Here is a 20,735-nt window from a genome sequence, read left to right as displayed (position 1 = left end):
GCCAGAGCCACACAGTTAAGTTGGTACTGAGTTCCTCACCCACAGACACTGTAGTAATTATTTGTTTTAAACTACTGAATGCTAAAGTAATTTGTTACACAGCAAATTGATAATACAGAACCTGTATGGTTCTTCAGTGTTATCCTGAACTGGGGGAATGGGGAAATGGCCTTTATATTCTATAACAATTAGTCATCAAACATGGGTTGCCCTATACCATAAGAAGGGATCATGAACCTGCTTGCTTCAGCAGCACATATACTAAAATTGGACTAATGCAGACAAGATTAGCATGGCCCTGCAAAGGTGACACACAAATCCGTGAAGTGTTCCACATTTTTGAAAAGAATAAAAGCGGGGGTGGATCATGACCTTGGACAAGGCTAAGTTTGTGCTAAGGGAAAGTTCTGAGAGCAGTTAAGACTAAAACTCCCAGCAGCTCAGCAAATGTGAGGATCAGGACAGACAACCCACAGCATCCACTTAAAAATGCTTAGTGGGATATCTCCTGTTGTCCCAGAATTAACCCTAGGCTTACAAATGAACCTTGAGGGCACAGAATTCCATCTTCCAATAACATACCTATAATTGGGGTCACTTTCCCCAAACCTCAATATAAAGCTGCAGATCTGGCTCTGCTTCTACCAAAAACTTTGCCAATGCTCTCTGTCCCAGTCTATTCAGGAAGGCAGTGGAGGAAATGAAAAGAGGTGGCAGGCCTTGTGGATCCCAGTGGTATTTCGGATGGGAAGTGATGCAGCAGAGCCGCCATAAAATGATCTCTCCAAGGTGCCCGTGAAGTCCACTGGAGGGGCTTGCATTCCATTTGGTGCCAGCAGGTCTGTTTCATCAGGATTCCCCTTGATTTATTCCCATCTGTCCTTCAGAAAGGAACAAGATTTAAGAAGGATAGTAGAGTAGATAAGGGTGGACACAGGGCAGCCTTCAGTCCAGGCTTTCCTATGGCAGAGGTGCATTTCTTATGGTTCAAAACTGTTTTGCTGGAACTTAGCATCTAAGATGGCGGTGTACTGATGGATGCTGACATTAGTGCTGGAAAAGATCAAGCTGAGACTGATTTCCAATGGAACTGTCTGGAGGGAAGAAGGCCCCACTGTGACTTCCCATCTGTGCCCCATATCGTTTCAAATAGGGGCCAGTTATCCAGATAAGCAAGGTCAACTGAGACAATTCCAGCAGCCTCTAGTTCGGATGCTTGCCTCATTTCCTCTCGCCTTCCTCCCTTCAACAGCAATGGGGCCCTGAAGGTCTGAAAGCCAGAACCACAACTTGCACCCTTCCCACCCAAAGGAATAGGCGTCCTATTGAAGCCACGAGGTTGACACTTTTGACATAGTATGATAACTTAGTAACTGAAATTGACCAAAAGTAATGGTATGTTAAAGGTGAGATTAAGGACTGAAAAAGATAGGAAGAGCAGTGATTAGGAAAAAATGGACTGTTCTGTTTGGCACTTAAATAGATGGTCCTTCAGTGTTGTCCTGAACTGGAGGAACGGGTCACCACAGGTCACACTGTTAACTGCTGGAAAGAGCTCTTCATATTGCACCAGCCTTCCACAAACATTGTGGACAACTTACAAAGACAAATACAATATGGTGTCCTCGAGGAACAGTTGTAAACTAAGCAAAGTAGGTTGTAAAAAACAAGCCTAGAAAGTGGCTACGTTTCTTTTCCCATTTCTCTGCATAGACTACTGAGTTTTTTTTTTTTCCTAACCACTTAAAAATGATGGGTGAGTCTAGTGAAGAGGAATCCATTTCTTGAATTGCATATGGACTAGTGATCATTAAATCCCTAATAAATTGTTTTAGAATTGATGGGTCTGAGTCGACAGAAAGATCTTTAAGACAAGAGGGAAGCCCTGAGAGCTGAGAGGAGCTGAAAACTGACAACTGAATACTGGGAAACACCACATTTAGTAACCTTCAAAAGCAATTGCAACTACAGAACCACCACAGCCCGGCCAAGACACTTTAAATGCTTAAGAGGGGATCTTTGAGATATTAATTCATGAAACCATTTAATAAAGAGACTGTTGTCCTAAAAGTAATGCTTTAAAAAAAATCAGAATCAAGGAATGTTTTAAAAACCCCACTTCTTCACATTATTTAAATCAGTTATCATAACAAAATTTGACCTTCCGCTTACAGGGAAAATCTCCATGTAAGCATTTACAAGAGATCTTATTTCAACAAATGTAGTCTGCGCTCAACACTGTTCTGCTAGTCCTGGCTGGAGGCAGTACCCCCTTTCCCCAGTAGCTGCTGTCTACTTCAGTCAGTTGTTGCTGGGAATAGAAAGGAGAACAGGCAGGTCCGTTCCAGCTTCTAATCGTGCAGTTCCAACCAATCTGCGAGCCCGGGCCTGCGAGCGTGCCTCCCCGCCCCGTCGCGGCCCACGCCGCGGCGCACGCTGAATATTCAGCGCCCGCTTCCAGGACACGCGCCTGGGGAATACCCACAACCCCTCGCGGCGCGCGGAGCTGGGCTGGCGGCTGACCCAGCGCCGCGGTTCCGAGCCGACCGAGGTCACCCCGCGCTTCGCGAGACCTTGGCCCGGCGCCGGCGGGGGCGGGGCGGGCGCCCGGCCGCCAATCAGCGCTGCGCAGGACGCGAGCGCGGGACCGCACCCCAGCGGGTGACTGGGGTGCTCCCGTGGGAGGGCGGAGAATGGCACCAGGCCGGGAGGGGCAGAGCGGGTGCCGGCTCCATAGAATCCCGGGGAGGAAGAGGGGGGAGGCTGGAGGTGAAGGGAGGAAACAGGTGTGAGGAAGGACCGCATTCCCAAGCTGTAACCTCCTGAAGCCACCTCTGCAGCGCAGAGCTCTGTGCCGCACAGCCTGATGGGAGACCCGGCCTTCCGGCACAAGGCGCGCGGCAAGACGGCCTCGGTCCCGCCCCCTGCCGCGGGGCACGCCGGGAGAGCGGCGACCTCCCCCTTTCCTCCCTGAAGGAGGGAGAAAGGTGTATTTCCGAAGAAAGACAGTCCTTGCGGAAGGGGTGGGGCTATCTGAGTACCGCCCCCCCACTCCTGGCGGGGGTGGGGCTAGGATGCGAGTCCCGCTGCCCGCGCTAAGACCCGCCCCTGCGCCGGAAGGAGGAAAGCGTGGGGCCTACTCCCTATCGAGTCTGGGGAGCCACGCCGACGTAGAGTGCGAAGTCAGGTGACTCCGCGGCTGGCGGAGAGGGTGGGGGCGGGGCTACCCCTCCCTCGGGTCACGCGCGGCCGGAAGTGGTGGTCGTTCCGTTGAATCTGAGATGGGGACTTCCCTGGACATCAAGATTAAAAGAGCGAATAAAGTTTATCACGCCGGGGTAAGTGGAGGGGTGGCCGGGCCTCGGTTTTCCGTTGTCTCTAGCGCCCCCCACACCTCTGGGCGACCCTGGGCGAGGCGGAATGACACCGCCAGGTGCGCTCCTGCCAGGTGTGTCCCCCAGGTGCGTCCCGCGCGCTGCTTGCTGCTGCGTGAGGGGCGGTGGAGGGCGTCTGCGGGGCGCGCAAGGGCCTGGGCGCGGCGCCGGCGCTGCGGCTGTCCTGTGCGCCGCGGGTCCCCAGGCCTGACCTGTCACACGGAGCCCTCGGACGGAGGAGTTGATGAACAGACAGACGCCCCTTTCCCAACCCCCTAATGTGGCCGCAGCGGGCTCTTGAACGAAAAGGACAATTAAGTTTGAAAGCAGAGGTATGCACATCTGGCAGTGGTCACTTCTAACAACATACAAGTTACACCTTTTCTGGGAAGGAATGGCATATTAAAAGCAAGTCAAAAAAAGCAAACCTTTACATCGTTAACAAGTTTTGTGCCATTGACCTCCCACTGGCCTTGGTTTCCTTATTTGCAAAATGAGAATCTTGGAAGTTTCCTTCAACTTGGAATCTGAACCCTTATGTACATCAAAATCAGTCACTCTGGAGAATTTTAAAATATCATTGACAAGGTCCCACTATAGAGATACTGGGAGATGCTGATGTTCAAGAGCTAGGATTGAACATTGTTATTCCCATGCTCTTTGGAATAAAATTGATGTCATTCCTTGTCACATGAATACAAAGTGGTGTCAAATGGGGCAGAATACCAGGCAAAGATCTTGAATGAATGCTAAAATGTTTGGGTAAGAGTTGGGGAAACCTAATAATTGTACAGACTCAAATGACCACCTCTCAGGTTATTACTTAACAGATGGAGATGCTACTTTTATAATGGATGACTCTTCTAGTCACCACACAGAACCAAAGTCAACAAGAACACCATCTTCCTATCACCACTGACAAGACTGACTGAGGTTACACACCCCTGATGCACTGAAAAGGACACAATCACCTATGTAGTATTCTTGCCAAAAATATTTAATCTGCATGGGTTCATAAAGAAACCAGGCATGTCCCACTTGAGGGTCATTCAGTTCAACAGTTGACCAAGATAGCTCAGAAACATTGGTGTCCTAAAGAAAAGGCAGGAGAGGTTTTCAAGATTAAAACACACCTAAAGGAACATGGGAACCAAATACTAAGCACAATTTTTGATAAAAACAAATTTAAATATGGACTATATGTTAAATAATGTTTTTTATTTGCGTTGAATTTCCCCAGTGTGCTGTTTGTATTTTGATTACATGGGAGAATATTCGACATCAGTATTTATTTAGAAGCAAAGTGTTAAAGTAACTAAATCTCAGATGGTCCCACCATAAATTGGGCACATGTATCTGTTCTTGTTTGTGGTGCAGGAGAAAGAGAAAAAGCAATTGTAGTAAGATATTAAAAAATTGCCAGATCTTGTTGAAAGCTTTGTAGGTCTACACTATATTTAAAAAATAACAGCTTTATAGGCATAAAATCCAAATAACTTAAAATCCACCCTTCTTCAGTATAATTCGATGTTTTTAGTATATATTTGCAGAGTTGTGCATCCACCACACTATCTAATTTTAGAAAATTTTCATTACCCCCAAAAGAAACCCTGTACATATTACTAGTTACACTCATTCCCTCTCCCTGCTCACCCCTGGCAATCACAAATTTACTTTCTGTTTCTGAATTCACGTATTCTAAATGTTTCATATAAATGGAATAATAATACAAGATGTGGCTTTTTATTACTGGCCTCTGAGCTAGCATAATGTTGTCAGTGTTCATGCGTGTAGTTTTATGTGTCAATTCCTTAGTCATGTTTGTGGCTAAATAGTATTCCCTTATATGGCTAGACCACATGTTTATCCTTTCATTTGTTGATGGACATTTAGGTTATTTTCATCTTCTGACCTTGAAGAATAATGCTGTTATGGGCAGTCTAGTAAAAATGGTTATGTGAACATGTTTTCATTTCTCTTGGATATATTCCTAGGAGTGGATTTTGACTGGTAACTTTATGTTTAGCTTTTTTTAAAGAACTTTGTATCCATATATCTTTTTGGAAGCTTGGAAATTGTTCTAAATAATAATGGAGGAGGGGCAATGACAAGTACATTTAAAAGTCTGACATTTTACTCAGAAATGTTACCCCTGCTGAGATGCTGAGATGTTTTTTGAAACTAATGTACAGGTAATGAAAAGTACATTTAGAAAAGATGCAAGAAATGAGTTGGTAAAGTTGCCCCAATGGAACTCTTGTGCAGCCAGGACTGTTCCCTGTGGGGAGCAGAACTGAAGATGAAATCAGCTGTGCCTCATAAAGTATCCCTTGGTGCTGTTACCAGGAGAGTCTCCAGTTGGCTTACAGCAGTATTACTCAATCTTCAGTCATTTTTTATATTTAAATGTATTTTAAAAGGAGATTATTATGTGATAATTGTAAAGAAAAGCCTAACTTCTACTAAATGGTCACCCATATTTTTTAAGGCAAGAAAGAAAGTAAAAAAGTTACTAAATCAATAGATCTAATCAGTTGACAAAAATATATACCCGGCCTTGTGTACACATGACTTAGGTGCTAGACCCCAGGATCTGCTCTTCAGAATAGGTGGATTCTGCAGCCAGCACTGTCATGGCTGCTTCCTGAGATGCAGGTGTAAGACCTGGAGCTGGCTGGTTGCTTGGTGAGGTCTCAGTGACCATGGACAATGCATATTTTGAGTGTAGTTTGCACCTGGGTTGAGGGAAGGGCGGCACCTCTTTCCTACCCTTCCCAGCTTCAGTTGGCTGCAGGTGGAGCTAAGGGCATACGAAGTTTCCATTTTCTCCATCCACCTTGGTGAAGATTCAGTTACTAAAGGTTCAGTTACTAAAGACCATGCAATTCTTGTCATTGGTTACCCCCTTTGTCTGACCCTAAGCAATAACATCCCAGGCCTGAGATCATAAATGTTTGTCATTCAAGTGAAACATGTTTGTCCATATAACCATATAAAGCAATCTTAAGTCCCATCGGAGGTTTTTGGGAAACATGGGTTTAGGGGTTTTGATAGATGGTATCATTTACTTTTCTAATAAGGAAATTGAGGCTGAGACAGATTGAAGAATGTGATCATCCAACTAATGACAGAGCTAGGTTCCAACTCAGATCAGTCAGATTCCAAATTGTGTCCACTCAGTACTTATTATACTGCATCTCAGGAGTGGCCATTTTATGCAGAATGGTGGAGTTTGTAACATGGAAAGGGCCCGTTATTTGTTTCCTAGGAGTGCTATAAATAACATTGTCATATTTTAGTTAAAAAAAAAAAAGACTGATATGGCTTCTATTCTGGAGATAAGCTGATTCTAACTTTTGGGGGGGGGTTGCATGTATAGACTCTTACTATGCTTGTTGCCTAGGTTGGCCTTGAACTCAGTGTTCCAACCTTAGCCTCTAGGGTAGCTAGGATTACAGGCATGTGCCACTGCACCTGCTATTATGCTGATACTGTGTTTTTCAGACTTTTAGTTATGAAAACAGTTTTGATTTTATGGATACTAGAGAACCTAAGTTATACTTGGATTTAAAATTGATATTTGGGTTCTTTTTCCTGGAAAAAAATATTCTTTGACACAATTATTAAATTTGAAGCTTTGAAAATATAAGTGCAATACATGCCATAGAAGAAGGATGTAAAGGGAAAAGGCTCTTTTGGATTCCCTTCCTGCCCTTAGAGGTATCCACAGGTGGTTTGTGTACTGTTACAAACATTCATACACACCATGTGCAACTGACAGCTTGTTCTTTTTTGCTTAATAGTGTATTCTTATCTGGGATTTTTTTTTCATACTAACACATTTTCATTACTCCCATTTTTTTTTGTATTTTTATTTAAGCAGTAAATTCATTCAGATTCAACTTATGTCTGTTGATCTCTGAAAGATGGCAGGTGAAGCAGAGATAAGTAAATATATAAAATGAAAGAGGAACACAGAGTAGGATCTAGTCATTTTGGGGAAGAGGAATCTGGGGCTCTTCTGGAGCTTCACTGAAGCTAATTTTGAAAATGAAGTATTAAGTCAGAGTCTAGTCCCTGCTACTTTAGAAGCTGAGGCTGCTGAATTGTGAATTCAAGGCCAGCCTTGGCAATTTTTTTGTTGTTGTTGTCATTGTTGTTTTTACTGAAATATCACAGTGTAATTTACAGTGCGCCTGGGAAATGAATAACAACCATTTCCATGTTGGCTTCAGTCAGGAGGAGTAGACAGCAAAGTGAACCAGAACTTGTGGACATTTGGGATGTGATCTCAGTCCAGTGAAAGGTTTTTTTTTTTTTTTTGCTGTTACTCTTCCTCATCTGAATTTGCAGCAACAGCAATATTTTTAAATGCAACTTGGCTTTATTGTCTTTCCAAACAATTTCTTCTTCAAGTTAACTCTGTTCTATTAAGAATACACTTCCATGGGCTGAGGTCATAGCTCATTAGTGGAGCGCTCGCCTTGCACATGTGAGGCACTGGGTTTGATCTTAGCATCACATAAAAATAAATAAAGATATGTATAAAAAAAGAAAAGAAAACACTTCCATGGGCTGGGCTTGTGGCTCAGTGGTACAGCGTTCCCCTAGCATGTGAGAGTCCCTGGGTTCAATCCTCACATCACATAAAAATAAATAAATAAAGGTATTGTGTCCAACTACAACTAAAAAATAAATGTTAAAAAAAGAATAAGTTGGCTTATAACAGCCTTAAGTTGGCTGTTCAGCATATTCATTTGTAATATTAATGTCTCTTCTTAATGCAGACATTTCCCACCAAGTACTACTGTAGTTGCATCCCACAAAATTTTTGCTTTTAAATTATAAAGTACACACCCTTAACCCCATCTAGTCCACCTGGAAAGGGGCAGGGGACCAGGAGAGATGGGACAAATTTGGAAGAAGTGGAATCACCTGCTCAGATTTAGGAGTAGACACTGCTCCAGGGGCCCTGATGAAGCTTTGTGGTTGAGTAGCTTCCTGCTCTGTGGCAACATGGAAGACACCAACATAAATACTGTCATGTCCCAAAATTGTCTGCAGCAAGATTTGATTTGTAGTATTTTTATTATTGTACAACTTAAATATCTTCTAATCTTGTTACAATTTTTTTACATGAGTTATTGTGCTTTACTTTGTGATGTGGCAACAACTCTGCCACTCATAGGTTTATAATAATTTCTTGTATTAGTATTTCAATTTTATTTAATTAATTAACTTTTTAGAACTGGAGTCTTGCTAGGCTGCCTAGACTGGCCTCAATTTCCTGGGCTCAAGTGATCTTCCTGCCTCAGCCTCACATGTAGCTGGGATTAGAGGCATGTATCACTATACCTGACTCATCTTTAAATTTGAGAAAATTCTTTTTTAAAAATTTATTTTGTTTATTCATTTTTATGTGGTGTTGAGGATTGAATCCAGTGCCTCACATGTGCAAGCCAAGTGCTGTCACTGAGCCACAACCCCAGCCCTGAGAAAGTCTTATGAGAGAATTATGGAAACTGTAGCTCTAATAAGAAAATGAGATTTTGATGGAGAAGAGGAATGTCAAGTCTAATGGCCAGGGAAAGACAGTAATATGGGACTGTTTACCATAATTCACTGTAACCAGTAGTTACAAACATCCATGGTGTATACCTTCACGATTGCACTGATTGCCTTCTGTTGTCTGTTTGTTTGGAGTCTACTCAATTAAAATACATATATATTTTAATATTTGTATTCCTAGGCCTGGCAGTCTTAGTGCTGAAAAACTGTTAAATGATGATTTGAAGTTAAAACATTTGAACAAAATTTCTAAGACTAATATTTTTTTCCAATGCATTAATCAGAGAGGGGGAACTCTTCTTATAGGTTTATTATGGGTTTGCTTTTGTAATTATAAATAATATTCTAGGTGTCAGTTCTAGACAGATGTTGGTAAGACTTATTCCTATTTTGACTTAGCCCCAAAGCAACTATTGGGCCCCTCATTACTTGTATTTGCTCTAGAATAGTCATTTTTAAGGGAATGATTAAAATAAACACGGGAGGAGAGATTTCAGAAATCTTATAAATATATTTTCTCATTCAGTAATAGAAAATAATAGTTTCCCAAAGTTGGATTCCCCAGGGTCTTCCTCCCAGCTCTTTGGGCCCAAGGTGAACACAAACCCTTCCTCAGACTTCTAACATTATTGTCATGCCACCTTCTTGCTACAGGTCCTTCCCACTGAGTCTAAAAACTTAACCTCTTTCCAAAGCACCATGTTTGGGATGAGACAGTCAGGAATATGATAAAAATTCCCTAATTTCATATCTCTAGCAAAAGTTACTGAATTAATAGTGTCTTATGAGACCATGCATCGAGTGCTTTTATCCTTCCCATTGCTCTGTGGAGGTGCTGATGCCCTACTATGTGTTGAGAAGATAGAGGCCAGGAGTGTTCAGTGACACGCCCTGGGCCCTGGTGAGAGCAGACATTTGAACTGTGTCTTCTTATTTCTAAGTCCAGGACTCATGTGCCTTCTCTGGATCTTCATTCTTATCTATGGGATGGAAATGGCACCTACTCAAAGGTTGAAGGATTCAATTAATGTTTCAAGAGTCATGGATTCTGACTCATAATGGTGGCTCAGTTGGTGGGTGGTTATATTATTCCATTTCTCATGCCTCACAGAGACAGTTTGACCTACAAGAACTGTTCTTGGGTGCCATTCCTTAATCACATTCGTATACCCCACAGATGGCATAGTAAGTACTTGTTAGACAATTTGCATATTGTCAGATACTCGTCCACTGTGGACTTGGAGGAAGGAGGGTCAGTGAACACAGATATTGTAGCATTTTTCACCCCCAAAGTTGAGTGTGATTTCGGTGTTGCTATATACTTTGCATGGTATAGTAATATGTTCTTGATCAAAAAGTTTGACTAAGATGCATTAGAAATTACATCTTCAGTGCACTAGAGGAGCTTATTGGTTACAAGAACCCTGCAGTAAATCTTTCTGTAATGTAAATATAATTCATTTGTTTTTATAAATTCAGAATGTTTTACATTCTTAAATCTGGCACATGTACTCATGAAAATGACACTGTTAAATATTATGGTTGTGAAATGCATAAATAAGAGATTTATTCCTAGTGCAGCCAGGTTCCAGTGACAGGGGATTTATGTACTGTGGGCCGATTACTATAACCACAGAAACCTCTAGATCTGCATTTTGTCTTACTTGGCTTGCATGTAATTTCTTATTTAAAAAAATAAAGAGTGGAAACTCTGTACATAACAGCTCATTATTATGAAGAAAAATTGCAACGCTGAAGTGCTATTAAAAAAAAAAAGCCTAACTATTTTATTTGTCCTACTGAGTTCTCAGTAAATGAATTATAAGTGGGTCTCTTTTCACTGATAAACTAATATTCTTGAAAAGGCTTGTCTCCTAAATCATAATCTAACCCTCATATAATGCATGAGGGGGATTTGCAGAATTATCCTAGCCTGCTTGGAAACTGGGATGCAATAAAACTGTCCCTGTAGTTCTCCATTAATTGCAGCAGATCTCATGCTGGCCTGAGCCGGCTCCACCACAACAGGGTGTGTCTGCTTCCAGACACACCGGCTGGACAAGTCTCAGCATGCCACATGCTCCTGACCTGGTGGGCTGTTCTCTTTCTGCCCTGTCCTCCTGGATTCTGCTGTGTCACCAGTCGGGCCCTCCCTGTGGCCTGAATCCTTCTGTCCTCATCTTCCACCCCACGCTGTCTCTCTCCAGTGCTGATGGCCCCACTGGGCCGCTCACAGGCTGGACACTCAGTTCGGCAGGTTTGGGGAGATGGCACCTCTTTTGTCCTATTCTCCCCCCTCACAGACTCCTTCCCCACTTGGTGGCCCAGTTGGTCTGCCCATGTTCATCTTCCACTCCAGTGAACACTGATTTTTCCTTATAGGTGGCCCCAGTGCCCAGCCTATTTGAGCAAGTTCATAGCTGTTGTACTTTCCCGCTGCCCTCCTTCCCCCATCAAAAAATGCTGCCTTCTCCCTTCCCATTATGAATCCTACTAGGCTGAGGTAGACCCTCTGACACCCATCACTCAATGTCACACCTCAGCTCCCGTCTCTGAAGTTTTCTGCCCACACTCAATGGCTGACCTCTTAGCAAGGAAGGTTCCCAAAAGTTGGACAGAGAAGCTGGGTTTTCATTTCCTCTCCATTTTCATTTCAGCTACACCTGAAGGGTTTGTAGCTCTTCACCTCTTCCTGCTTTTCCTCGGGTAGTTGTTTTATCTGCATGCACCTCTTTTCCTAGACATGCTGTAGCCCCCATTTCCCTTAGTTACTTTTGTAGGCATCAGCCTCTGTTCAGAAAGCAGACTGCCATGGTAGCCAGCAGCTATGGGGTCACCTGCTTCCCTTCCCAGTGAGTGCACGAGGCCAGGCTGTTTGAGAGGAGCATCAACAAATCAGCAGCAGGCCAAGCTCAAATTAACTTTGCCCTGTTTGGGTGTCCAGGGCTTAGGGAGGTCAGTCAGTGCCTGGACCTGCCACAGACCAGGTCGGGATTCTGCTCATGGTGGTGGTGGATGACTGTGCCTGGCCCTCTTCTCTCTGGTGGGGGTATACCTGGGGTCCTTTCGGTTGTAGCAGGGCTGCTCAGAGCCTTTACTACACAGAGTGCAGTGCCTGCCAGGCCTGTGGATGCAGATCCTTCTCTTCCAGAGCTTTCTAGATCAGCTGTTCCCAGGCCACATTTTGGGGAATCTCATTTCTTCTCATATTTGCATTTTAAAATATAAATATGGCAAAATTGAAACTTTTCTACAAATAAAACATCAAGTAAAAGCTTCTCATTAGTATGTCCTGTCATGTTTTCATATAAAGATGTTAACAATGGTTTGTTGTAAACACTTGTGTGGAAGGAAGAGTCCTCACTCCAGGTGCCATCCAGTTCCCTTGCACATAAGGTTTTCTGGACACATTTTCATGGTGAGCAACTCTGGGGAGACTGCCTTGCTTTCTTATTGTCTGCAGTGAGGAGACTGTTTATTCTCTTATATGCAGAAAAAAATTTCAGGTTCGAGAAAAATGGCTTCTTTCTCAAGGCCATTGAAAATATATTTTCATCCTATAAATTACAAATGAATGTTTCTCCCTAAATAGCTTAAGAAAATGAATATTATTTAGGGTAAAGGTTGACCAGAAAAAATTGAAATAATGAAACATAAAATGAAATCTTACATATAATTCTAATGTCAATTTTTATGAACATAATGCACATCAAAACAGCTCATACTGATGAACCAGAGCTGGTCTGTTTGAAGTGAGGATAGCCAGTCCCTTGCTGCACTCCAAGACCCTAAAGTGACTATTCAAATAGATGCCTGCTTAGGCCTCTGGCCAGTGGTCACTTTGAAAAGTACAGGTTCAGTATGACCTGGTGGTGTCCACCTCTAATCCCAGTGACTGGGAGGCTAAGGCAAGAGGATTGGAAGTTTCAAGGCCAGCCTCCACAGCTTGGTGAGACCCTCACAATTTATTGAGACCCTGTCTCAAAAAAGGACTGGGGTTTAGCTCAGCAGTAGAGTGCCCTGGGTTCCATCTGTGCTACCAAAAAAAAAAAAAAAGCTCTGGTTCTAGGATATAATGACCAGCCAGAACCAACTAGCACGGTTAAAGTTTTTTTTTCATTCCAACCCATTTTATTTGGCCTCACGTCAGAATTTATAGGTTGGATTAATTTCCAGGTTCAAGGCAATAATACAGAGCACGGAGCAAGATTTTTTACTTTATTTACTGGAGGATGTAAACCACCAGTTGATTGACATCCTTGGGTAGTCTCTACCAGTTTTCTCCTTGGTAACTGCCTGACTGGAGTCCATGCCTGTGCACAGTGTGAGGGAGCAGTCTCCAGCCACCTTTGCTGCAATCCTTACTCAAGTTTGAACTTGGGCTGAGAAGGTGGTGAGGCTGTGGTCCTCTGGCTCTTAATTAGAACCTGTACTTAATCAAACTGTCCTGACCCTGGATATTGATGTGCAGGTAGAACTTGCCTCTACGTAACTTCAAGGCCACACCAGCTGTGCTCTGGCAAGTCTGCTGTGTCCACTGCACCCTCCAATGCCACCTCCCCTCTCCTCCCCTTGATGATGTTCTTATTCACACTTAACAGTTTGACTCACATGCCAGGAATGATGTCAGCCAAAAAAAAAAAAAAAAAAAACCGAGCCCTTTTTTTGTTTCATCACAAAGTATTGTTCCAGACAGTTACCCTAGAACTCAAATTATCATCTTTGGGAAAGGAGCAGAAGCCCCATCACTTGAAGTAAGGGGTAAAAGGGCAGAAATTCCCTTCTTTAATAATAATCAGGGAAATGTGAAAATTTTGTTCATTTTAAAAAGGTACATTAAAAAAAGGTTAGTCTGACCATATGTTTCACATCTCTCAAAAATTTTTAAAGTAGTTTTGTAAATAAAAAAATAAGGGCTGGGGTGTGGCTTGGTGGTAAAGCTAGCATGCAGGAGACCCCAAGTTTCATCCCAGCACTGAAGAAGAAAGAGAAGGAAGAATACAATGTATTGCTAAGAAAATTCAAGTAATACCAAGAAGTAACAAATGAAAAGTAACATTCTCTGCTTCTCCAGCTACTACCCCAGGAGGACTCCCCAACATTAACCACTCCTGGCCTCCCACTTTGGGGTCCTCCTCCGGATGAGCCTGAAGCCCAAGCCTGTTGGATGCTGCTGTGGTACAGGTGATCTGCCCAAGGTGCCTTCCAGCCGAGCCCTTGCTACCCATGACTGGTCACCCAGGCTGTCCCCTTCATTTGTGCTGGACTCTCCTCTCACCCTCTGTGCCTGAAGTTTGCCTGCATCCTGGCTTGGGTTTGGATGGTAGACCCTTTTGTTGTTATTTATGTGTAATTTCACTCTGGGATTTCCCTTTGACGGCTGCTGGGCCGTCAGAATGTGCGCCCTGGTGTGAGAGGCTTTTCTTTGGCAGACTCTCTCTCACTCCACAGTCATTACTTTGGCATGTCATTGTCTAGCTCTCTGAAGTTGGAGCCCTTCTGAGCTATTGGTTTAGTCTGGAGTCTTCACATGCACTTAGGCCAGCAATTCCAACCAATGTCAACTTAACCACCGAGCCACATTCCCAGCTTTTTTATTTTATTTTTTATTTTTGAGGCAGGGTCTTGCTAAGTTGTTAAGGGCCTCACTAAGTTGCTGAGGCTGGCTTGGAGCTTTTGATCCTCCTGCCTCAACTTTCTGAGTTGTCAGGATAACAGATGGCACCTGAGCTCCTGGCCCAATGTCAATTTTCTACACTCTGCAAGTTTAATATTGTTGAACTCTAAACTTAGGTAATCTCTAGTGATGTGTCATTTTGCTAACAGGCAGTTAGTTACCTAACTTCTGAAACCACACAACACACCAGAACTAGAATTTAATACTCCTCTGACAAATAACCCATTATTTACTTTTACTTTGGTAAATAGTATTGATAATCTTTATTTTTCCTCTTCCCAGCCATTAACCCAGTGGCTCAGGTTTCTTTTCCAGACTCTAGATGTTTCAGAACTAGAAATTTGGGATCTTTCTCTGAAAAAAAAAACTTGCTTTTTGCCACCTCATTTTACTGGGTTTTCCCCCAGTGCTTATTCTTTGCTGTGCTTAGAAGAGAGGGTAGGTAGATGGCAAGCCACCTGAGGTCCTTGCCTCCTGGTGGGCAGGCCAGAATGCTTCTGAATGAATGATTGTATTACTTCTTGTATCTTCTGGGCAGTCAGTGTGCCTAACTCATGTAAATTGATAGCTTGATATTCTGCTACAGTTCCACTGATAGTGATTTTTTAAATAGATTTTTTACTTAGTCACTTAGAATGACCCTATGTCCAGAAAGTAGTATAACTGTATTTCCTTCTATGCTTGATACCTCCATGGTTATTTTTTAAGAATTTTTTTTCATTGTAGTTGAACATGATACCTTTATTTTATTTATTCATTTATTTTTTATGTGATGCTAAGGATCGAATCCAATGCCTCACATGTGCTAGGCGAACACTCTACTGCTGAGCCACAGCCCTGGCCCCTCCATGGTTATTTTTTTAAAAAAACTGAGGCATAATTGCATATAATAGAGAACCTTTTCAGTGCTGAGTTCTTTGATACTAACCACCATCTTATTCAGGGTATGGAACAGTTCCATCACCCCAGAATTCCCTAGTGCCCTTTTCAGTCAGTCTCTCTCACTACTATCAACCCCATCAGTCTTAGAGTTTGGCTCTTCCAGAGTGTCAAATAAATAGCATGAATATGACTATTTGCTGCATATCTGGCTTTGTCAGTAGCTTAATGCATGTGAGATTCCCCCAAGTTGTGCGTGTTAGTAGTTCTTACCTTTCATTGCCAAGTGGCCTACCTAGTGTATATGTACTGCAGTTGTTCATCCATTCACTCATATAAGGATGTTGGGGTGGTTATGGATAAAGCTGTTGGAAGTATTTGTGCAGGGGTTTTTGGGTGAATATAAGCATTCATTTCACTTGGGTAAAATCCATGGATGGGAGTGCTGGGTAGCATTATCTCAGTTTTAATGATAGCTTAGAGATGGAACATTCTCTACAAAACTCTCCTTTCTGGAATTTCAGTCAATACACATAGTATTGGCCATCACTCACAATGTGGAGAAATATCTGGTGATTGTTTATTCTGTTTTTCAAGCAAGATGGAAAACAGTTGTTACACAGAATAGTGGAAATGGGGATACCTAACACATTGAAATCTCTTCAATGTCTCTGATCTCCATTTTCCAACCAAAATGAGTCTCTGAGTGCTATTAAGGAAGAGTAGAGTGTTTCAATAAGCAATTAATTGTCTAATTCCTGTTTTCCCACTTGGCTCAGTAACTTACCTATGATTCGTTTTCACGTTAGTTAACTATTTAATGCATTTGATTCCCCATTGGTAGATAAAAGAGCGTTCAGCATCGTGTGCAAGATCTTTAGACCAAATGTGGTCTAAGAATACCAGGTAGTTGTGAGGACAGAACTAAAACATCAGGAGGGAAGGAATTGTTTAGATGAGCAAAGGCCTCTAGGGACAGCAGTGGCTGTCATGGCTCATCCTGCTTTGCACCAGTAGGAAAGAAAGAGACTGGAGAGAGAATGGCTGAGGCATTGAAGTAAGAAGCTTTTACTTCTTCTGCAATTATGTCCAAGTCCAAAATAAGAAGTAATCAGAGAACCACCATTGGACCAGCTATCCCATTCCTTGGTCTATAACCAAAGGACTTAAAAACAGCATACTAGGGCTAGGATTGTGGCTCAGTGGTAGAGCACTTGCCTACCATGCCTGAGGCACTGGGTTTGATCCACAGCCCTACATAAAAATAAAACCAAATAAATAAATAAAAGTATTGTGTTATCTACAACTTTTTAAAAAAACATTCTACAATGATGCAGCCACATCAATGTTTATAGCTAAATTGTGGAACCAACCTAGATGCCCTTCAATAGATGAATGGACAAAAAAACTGTGGTGTATATATGAAATACTACTCAGCATTAAAAGAGAATAAAATCATGGCATTTGCAGGTTAATGGATGGAATAGGAGAATATCATGCTAAGTGAAGTAAGCCAATCTCAAACAAAAGCTGAATGTTCTCTCTGATAAGTGGATGCTGATCTATAATGGAGGCATGGGAGGAATGGAGGAACTTTGTATAGTGCAAAGGGGAGGGAAGGAAAGGGAGGGGGCAGGGGGGTAGGAAAAATGGTGGAATTAGATGGACATCATTACCTTAAGTACATGTATGAAGACACAAATGTTGTAACTCTACTTTGTGTATAACCAGAGATATGAAAAATTGTGCAATCTATATGTATACTATGAAATACATTCTGCTGTCATGTATAACTACTTATAATAGATAAAAAATATTAAAAAATAAGAAGTAATCAGAGCAGTGTGACTGTTTAGCATTCCGTCTACAGTTCTTTTCCTGAGGAAAGACCACTGTACCTTTGTGTTATCAATCTGAGAGATTTAGAGCTTTGTTTATTTAGATTCATCCCACCTGGGGTTTTATTTTATATAAAAATGGATTGATTGTGCTAACAGGTCATCAGTTCACATGGCTCAGCATTCATGAATCTCTGGATAGCTACCATTCCCTCCTTCCCACCCCACCCATCAGGGTCCTACTTGACAAGCAAAGCTGCCCATTTCTGTGATCCCTTCTAAAGTTGTTTTATGCATGTGCAAGTAAATATGTACAAATGTTCCTTGTCTCCCCCTTTCTCCCAAATGGTGCAGTATACAGCTAAAGAAAAAGAAAAGAGGCCCTTGTGTGCAGTGGGAGTCTAAACCAGACAAATTGATTCATGTGCAATAATAAATTAATTCTGAAAAGAATGAAAAGGAGGGACACTAGCCTGCACCTGACATGTGCTTATGTGAATGATCTTCAGCACCTTATTAAAGGAAAAGCTATTTTCCTCTTGTTGAAATTAAATTGTTTGTAAGCTTTTTTTGTTGTAAACAGTATTACATTGAATAAGTCATTTCCCATCTGCAGGTGTATCTGTGGGCCAATGTGTTTTTAAAGTGGTTTTGGTGTTGCCAAGTGGTTCTTATATCATTTTAGGGTCTCCTCAGCAACATATGAGAATACCTGTTACTCCCTACCCTCAACACAGAGTGATCACACTTTTTGATTTTTGTTTTAATTAATGTTTCTCATATTTTTGTTGAGATTGAACATTTTTTCACAGGTTTAAGAGCAATTTTCATTTCCTTTTCTGTGAACTCTGTATTCAAGTCATTTACCCTATTGTGGTCTCGATAAGCTGCCGAGGCCAGCCTCAAACTTTCTTTTCTTATTTAACACATTTTATCAGGCATGGGAACTAAATTTTACCAGTTGCCTTTTATCTATAGAGATGATTATATAATTTTTCTCTTGATAGCTATTAATATAGTGAGTTGTAGTAATAGTTTCCCTCAAAATTGATCTCTGTAAGCCCACTTGATTATGGATTTCTTAACTATTCTTTAAAGTTGCCATTGGATTGTATTTACTAATGCTTAAGACTTTGCATTGGTGTTTATAAGTCAGAATACTGTAATATGTATATTTTTTCTCTCTCTATAGATAGTGTCTTACTCTGATATCATTGTTACAAATTTTATTTTTTAAAAATGTTCTTTGATACAGGTAGAGAATGGAGTTTTCTTTACACATTCAGAATGATCTGTAGAACTCTTTGGGCCTGGTGCTTTTAGGAAATTATTCATAAATATCTTTCTCAACAGTGATTGATTTGCTTAGATTTCATGTTTTCTTTTGAGTTCTTTTCCTTGAAAAATAATTCACTTCATCAACATTTTAAATTTGCTTATCCACAATTGAACAGTGTTGAATATTCTTATCACTTGATCTCCTTCATAGCTCTGGGATTACCTTTTTTTCCCTTTATTTTGGATATTTATGATTGCTTTTCTCTTTTTTATTTTCTTGATTAGATTAGTGAACAGTTTGCTGTCCTTTTCGGGGTGTGAAGTTCTGTGTATGCCAATCACTTGACCTTATCGATGTGGATGGAGGTCTTCTATGGCTCTGCTCCTTGTTTCGTGTTTTTCACCTGAGAGGAGTGAATTGACATCTTCCTCTGCTAGCATCTCTACTTCATTTCTCTTGGCATCTCCTGGGGCTTTTGTTTTCTGAGCATTAATGCTTTGTTCTCTGATTGTGTTTCTACTGTGCACCACCAAGCCTGGTAGAAATGGTATTTGGGTTTTTGTTTTTAAACATCTTTCTCTCTACAGTCCATTTTAATTCCTTTATGTTATTTTTATGATTTTATAGTCATGGACTTTTGTAATTGTCTTAATTGACACCCTTTAAACTTTCTATTATATCTTAAATCTTTTGTATTAGCCATTATGTATTAATCCTCTACTGTGAACAATTATTCTTACAATTAAATGGAGTTAATCCTCAAATTGGTTATTTGACTTTGTTTTTCTGGTCATTTCTCCATAGTTGTACTTCACTATCCAGTACATTCCTGGAGAAGGATGTTTATATAGTAGTCTTGGGGCTTGGGGTTTGTTTGTATGGTTCGTTAGACTTTTTGGTTTTTGTTTGTTTGCATTTTTAAAACTGTGTCCTTTGTACTGGTATGATAGGTTAGGTAGATATAAAATTCTGAGCTCACACTTGAGCATTGTAGTACTCGACTTTCATTTTTTTTATTTTTTACTTATAGGTGGACACAAGGTCTTTATTTTACTTTATGTGGAGCTGAGGATCGAACCCAGTGCCACCTCATGCACGCTTTACCTCTGAGCCACAACCCCAGTTCTCCACTTTAGTTTATATATATAATTTAAGTTGTTGATAGACCTTTATTTATTTATTTATATGTGGTACTGAGGAACGAACCTAGTGCCTCACACTTGCTAGCCAAGTGTACTACCGCTGAGCCCCAGCCCCAGCCCTTCATTTTTTTTTTAATTTAATTTTTTTTAATTAGCTACACATGACATTACAATGATCTTGGCAATTCAAACATTTGAATCATTGGGGTATAATTTCTCATTTTTCTAGTTGTACAGATTGCAGAATCACACTGGTCATAGAGTCACCTTTCATTTTTAATTATACTTTTCCATAGAAAAATTTTGGTTTTTTCCCTCTTATAAACAACTTGATCTTTTTGCCTGACTCAGAAAAGATTCTTTCTTTTTTTTAAATAATAATTTTACTACAGTATGTTTTCATTGATAATTCCTAATTTATTTGCCCTTTCAATATTTTAAAATTATCTTAGTAAACATTTGTTCTTTTCCATTATCTCAGTTTTTGGTTAGGACTTTGATTATATATATGTGTGGTATTTCTCATCTTTTCTAATCTATTTGTCATTATCTTTGTGGTTCTTTTTAAATCTTCCATAAATTTTATATAATTTATTTTGGAGTTTTAAAACATTTCTTCTCTATTTATTTTGAGGCCAAAAATTTCATCACCTTTTCTTTGGTGGTTTTATTGTTTCCTTCCATTACTTTTCTGAGCTTTAAAAATAAAAAAAAATAAACATTTTTCTCTCTTCTTTTGGTCTTGACATTTCAGCCCTTAGCTCTTTTTTTTTAAATTTATTTATGCTGAGGATCAAACCTAGTGCCTCACATGTGCTAGGTGAGCGCTCCACCACTCAGCCCCAGCCCCAGCCCCAGCCCTTAGCTCTGTGTTTGTGTTCCCCTGTATAGAAGTAGCTGCATCGTTACATATTAAAGATTCACGGTGAAATGCACATTCACAATTTTTTCTTTTTTTTCTGGTGAATGATCCTTTAT

At 41.1% G+C, this 20,735-nt stretch overlaps 1 protein-coding gene and 1 pseudogene across 4 annotated transcripts in view; both read left to right on the top strand.

Moving 5' to 3' along the window:
* The first annotated feature begins 241 nt into the window (after window positions 1–241).
* On the top strand, window positions 242–341 carry LOC120890467 (U6 spliceosomal RNA; annotated as a pseudogene).
* A 2,726-nt stretch (window positions 342–3,067) lies between these two features.
* Window positions 3,068–20,735, top strand: part of Vps26c (VPS26 endosomal protein sorting factor C) — a 39,669-nt gene continuing 22,001 nt past the window's right edge. The window contains exon 1 of one of the 4 annotated variants that reach the window (XM_040287028.2): window positions 3,068–3,338. In XM_040287028.2, the coding sequence (XP_040142962.2) occupies window positions 3,282–3,338 (57 nt within the window). In that variant the 5' untranslated portion in view covers window positions 3,068–3,281. The remainder of the gene's footprint in view (window positions 3,339–20,735) is intronic. The other 3 variants (XM_040287027.2, XM_040287026.2, XM_005323490.5) reach the window with 3 other exon arrangements.

Source organism: Ictidomys tridecemlineatus, chromosome 3 (assembly GCF_052094955.1).
Source record: "Ictidomys tridecemlineatus isolate mIctTri1 chromosome 3, mIctTri1.hap1, whole genome shotgun sequence".
Taxonomy (NCBI): Eukaryota; Metazoa; Chordata; class Mammalia; order Rodentia; family Sciuridae; genus Ictidomys; species Ictidomys tridecemlineatus.
The sequence above is the reverse complement of the archived record's forward strand: the minus strand, read 5'-3'. Positions and strand labels throughout refer to the sequence as shown.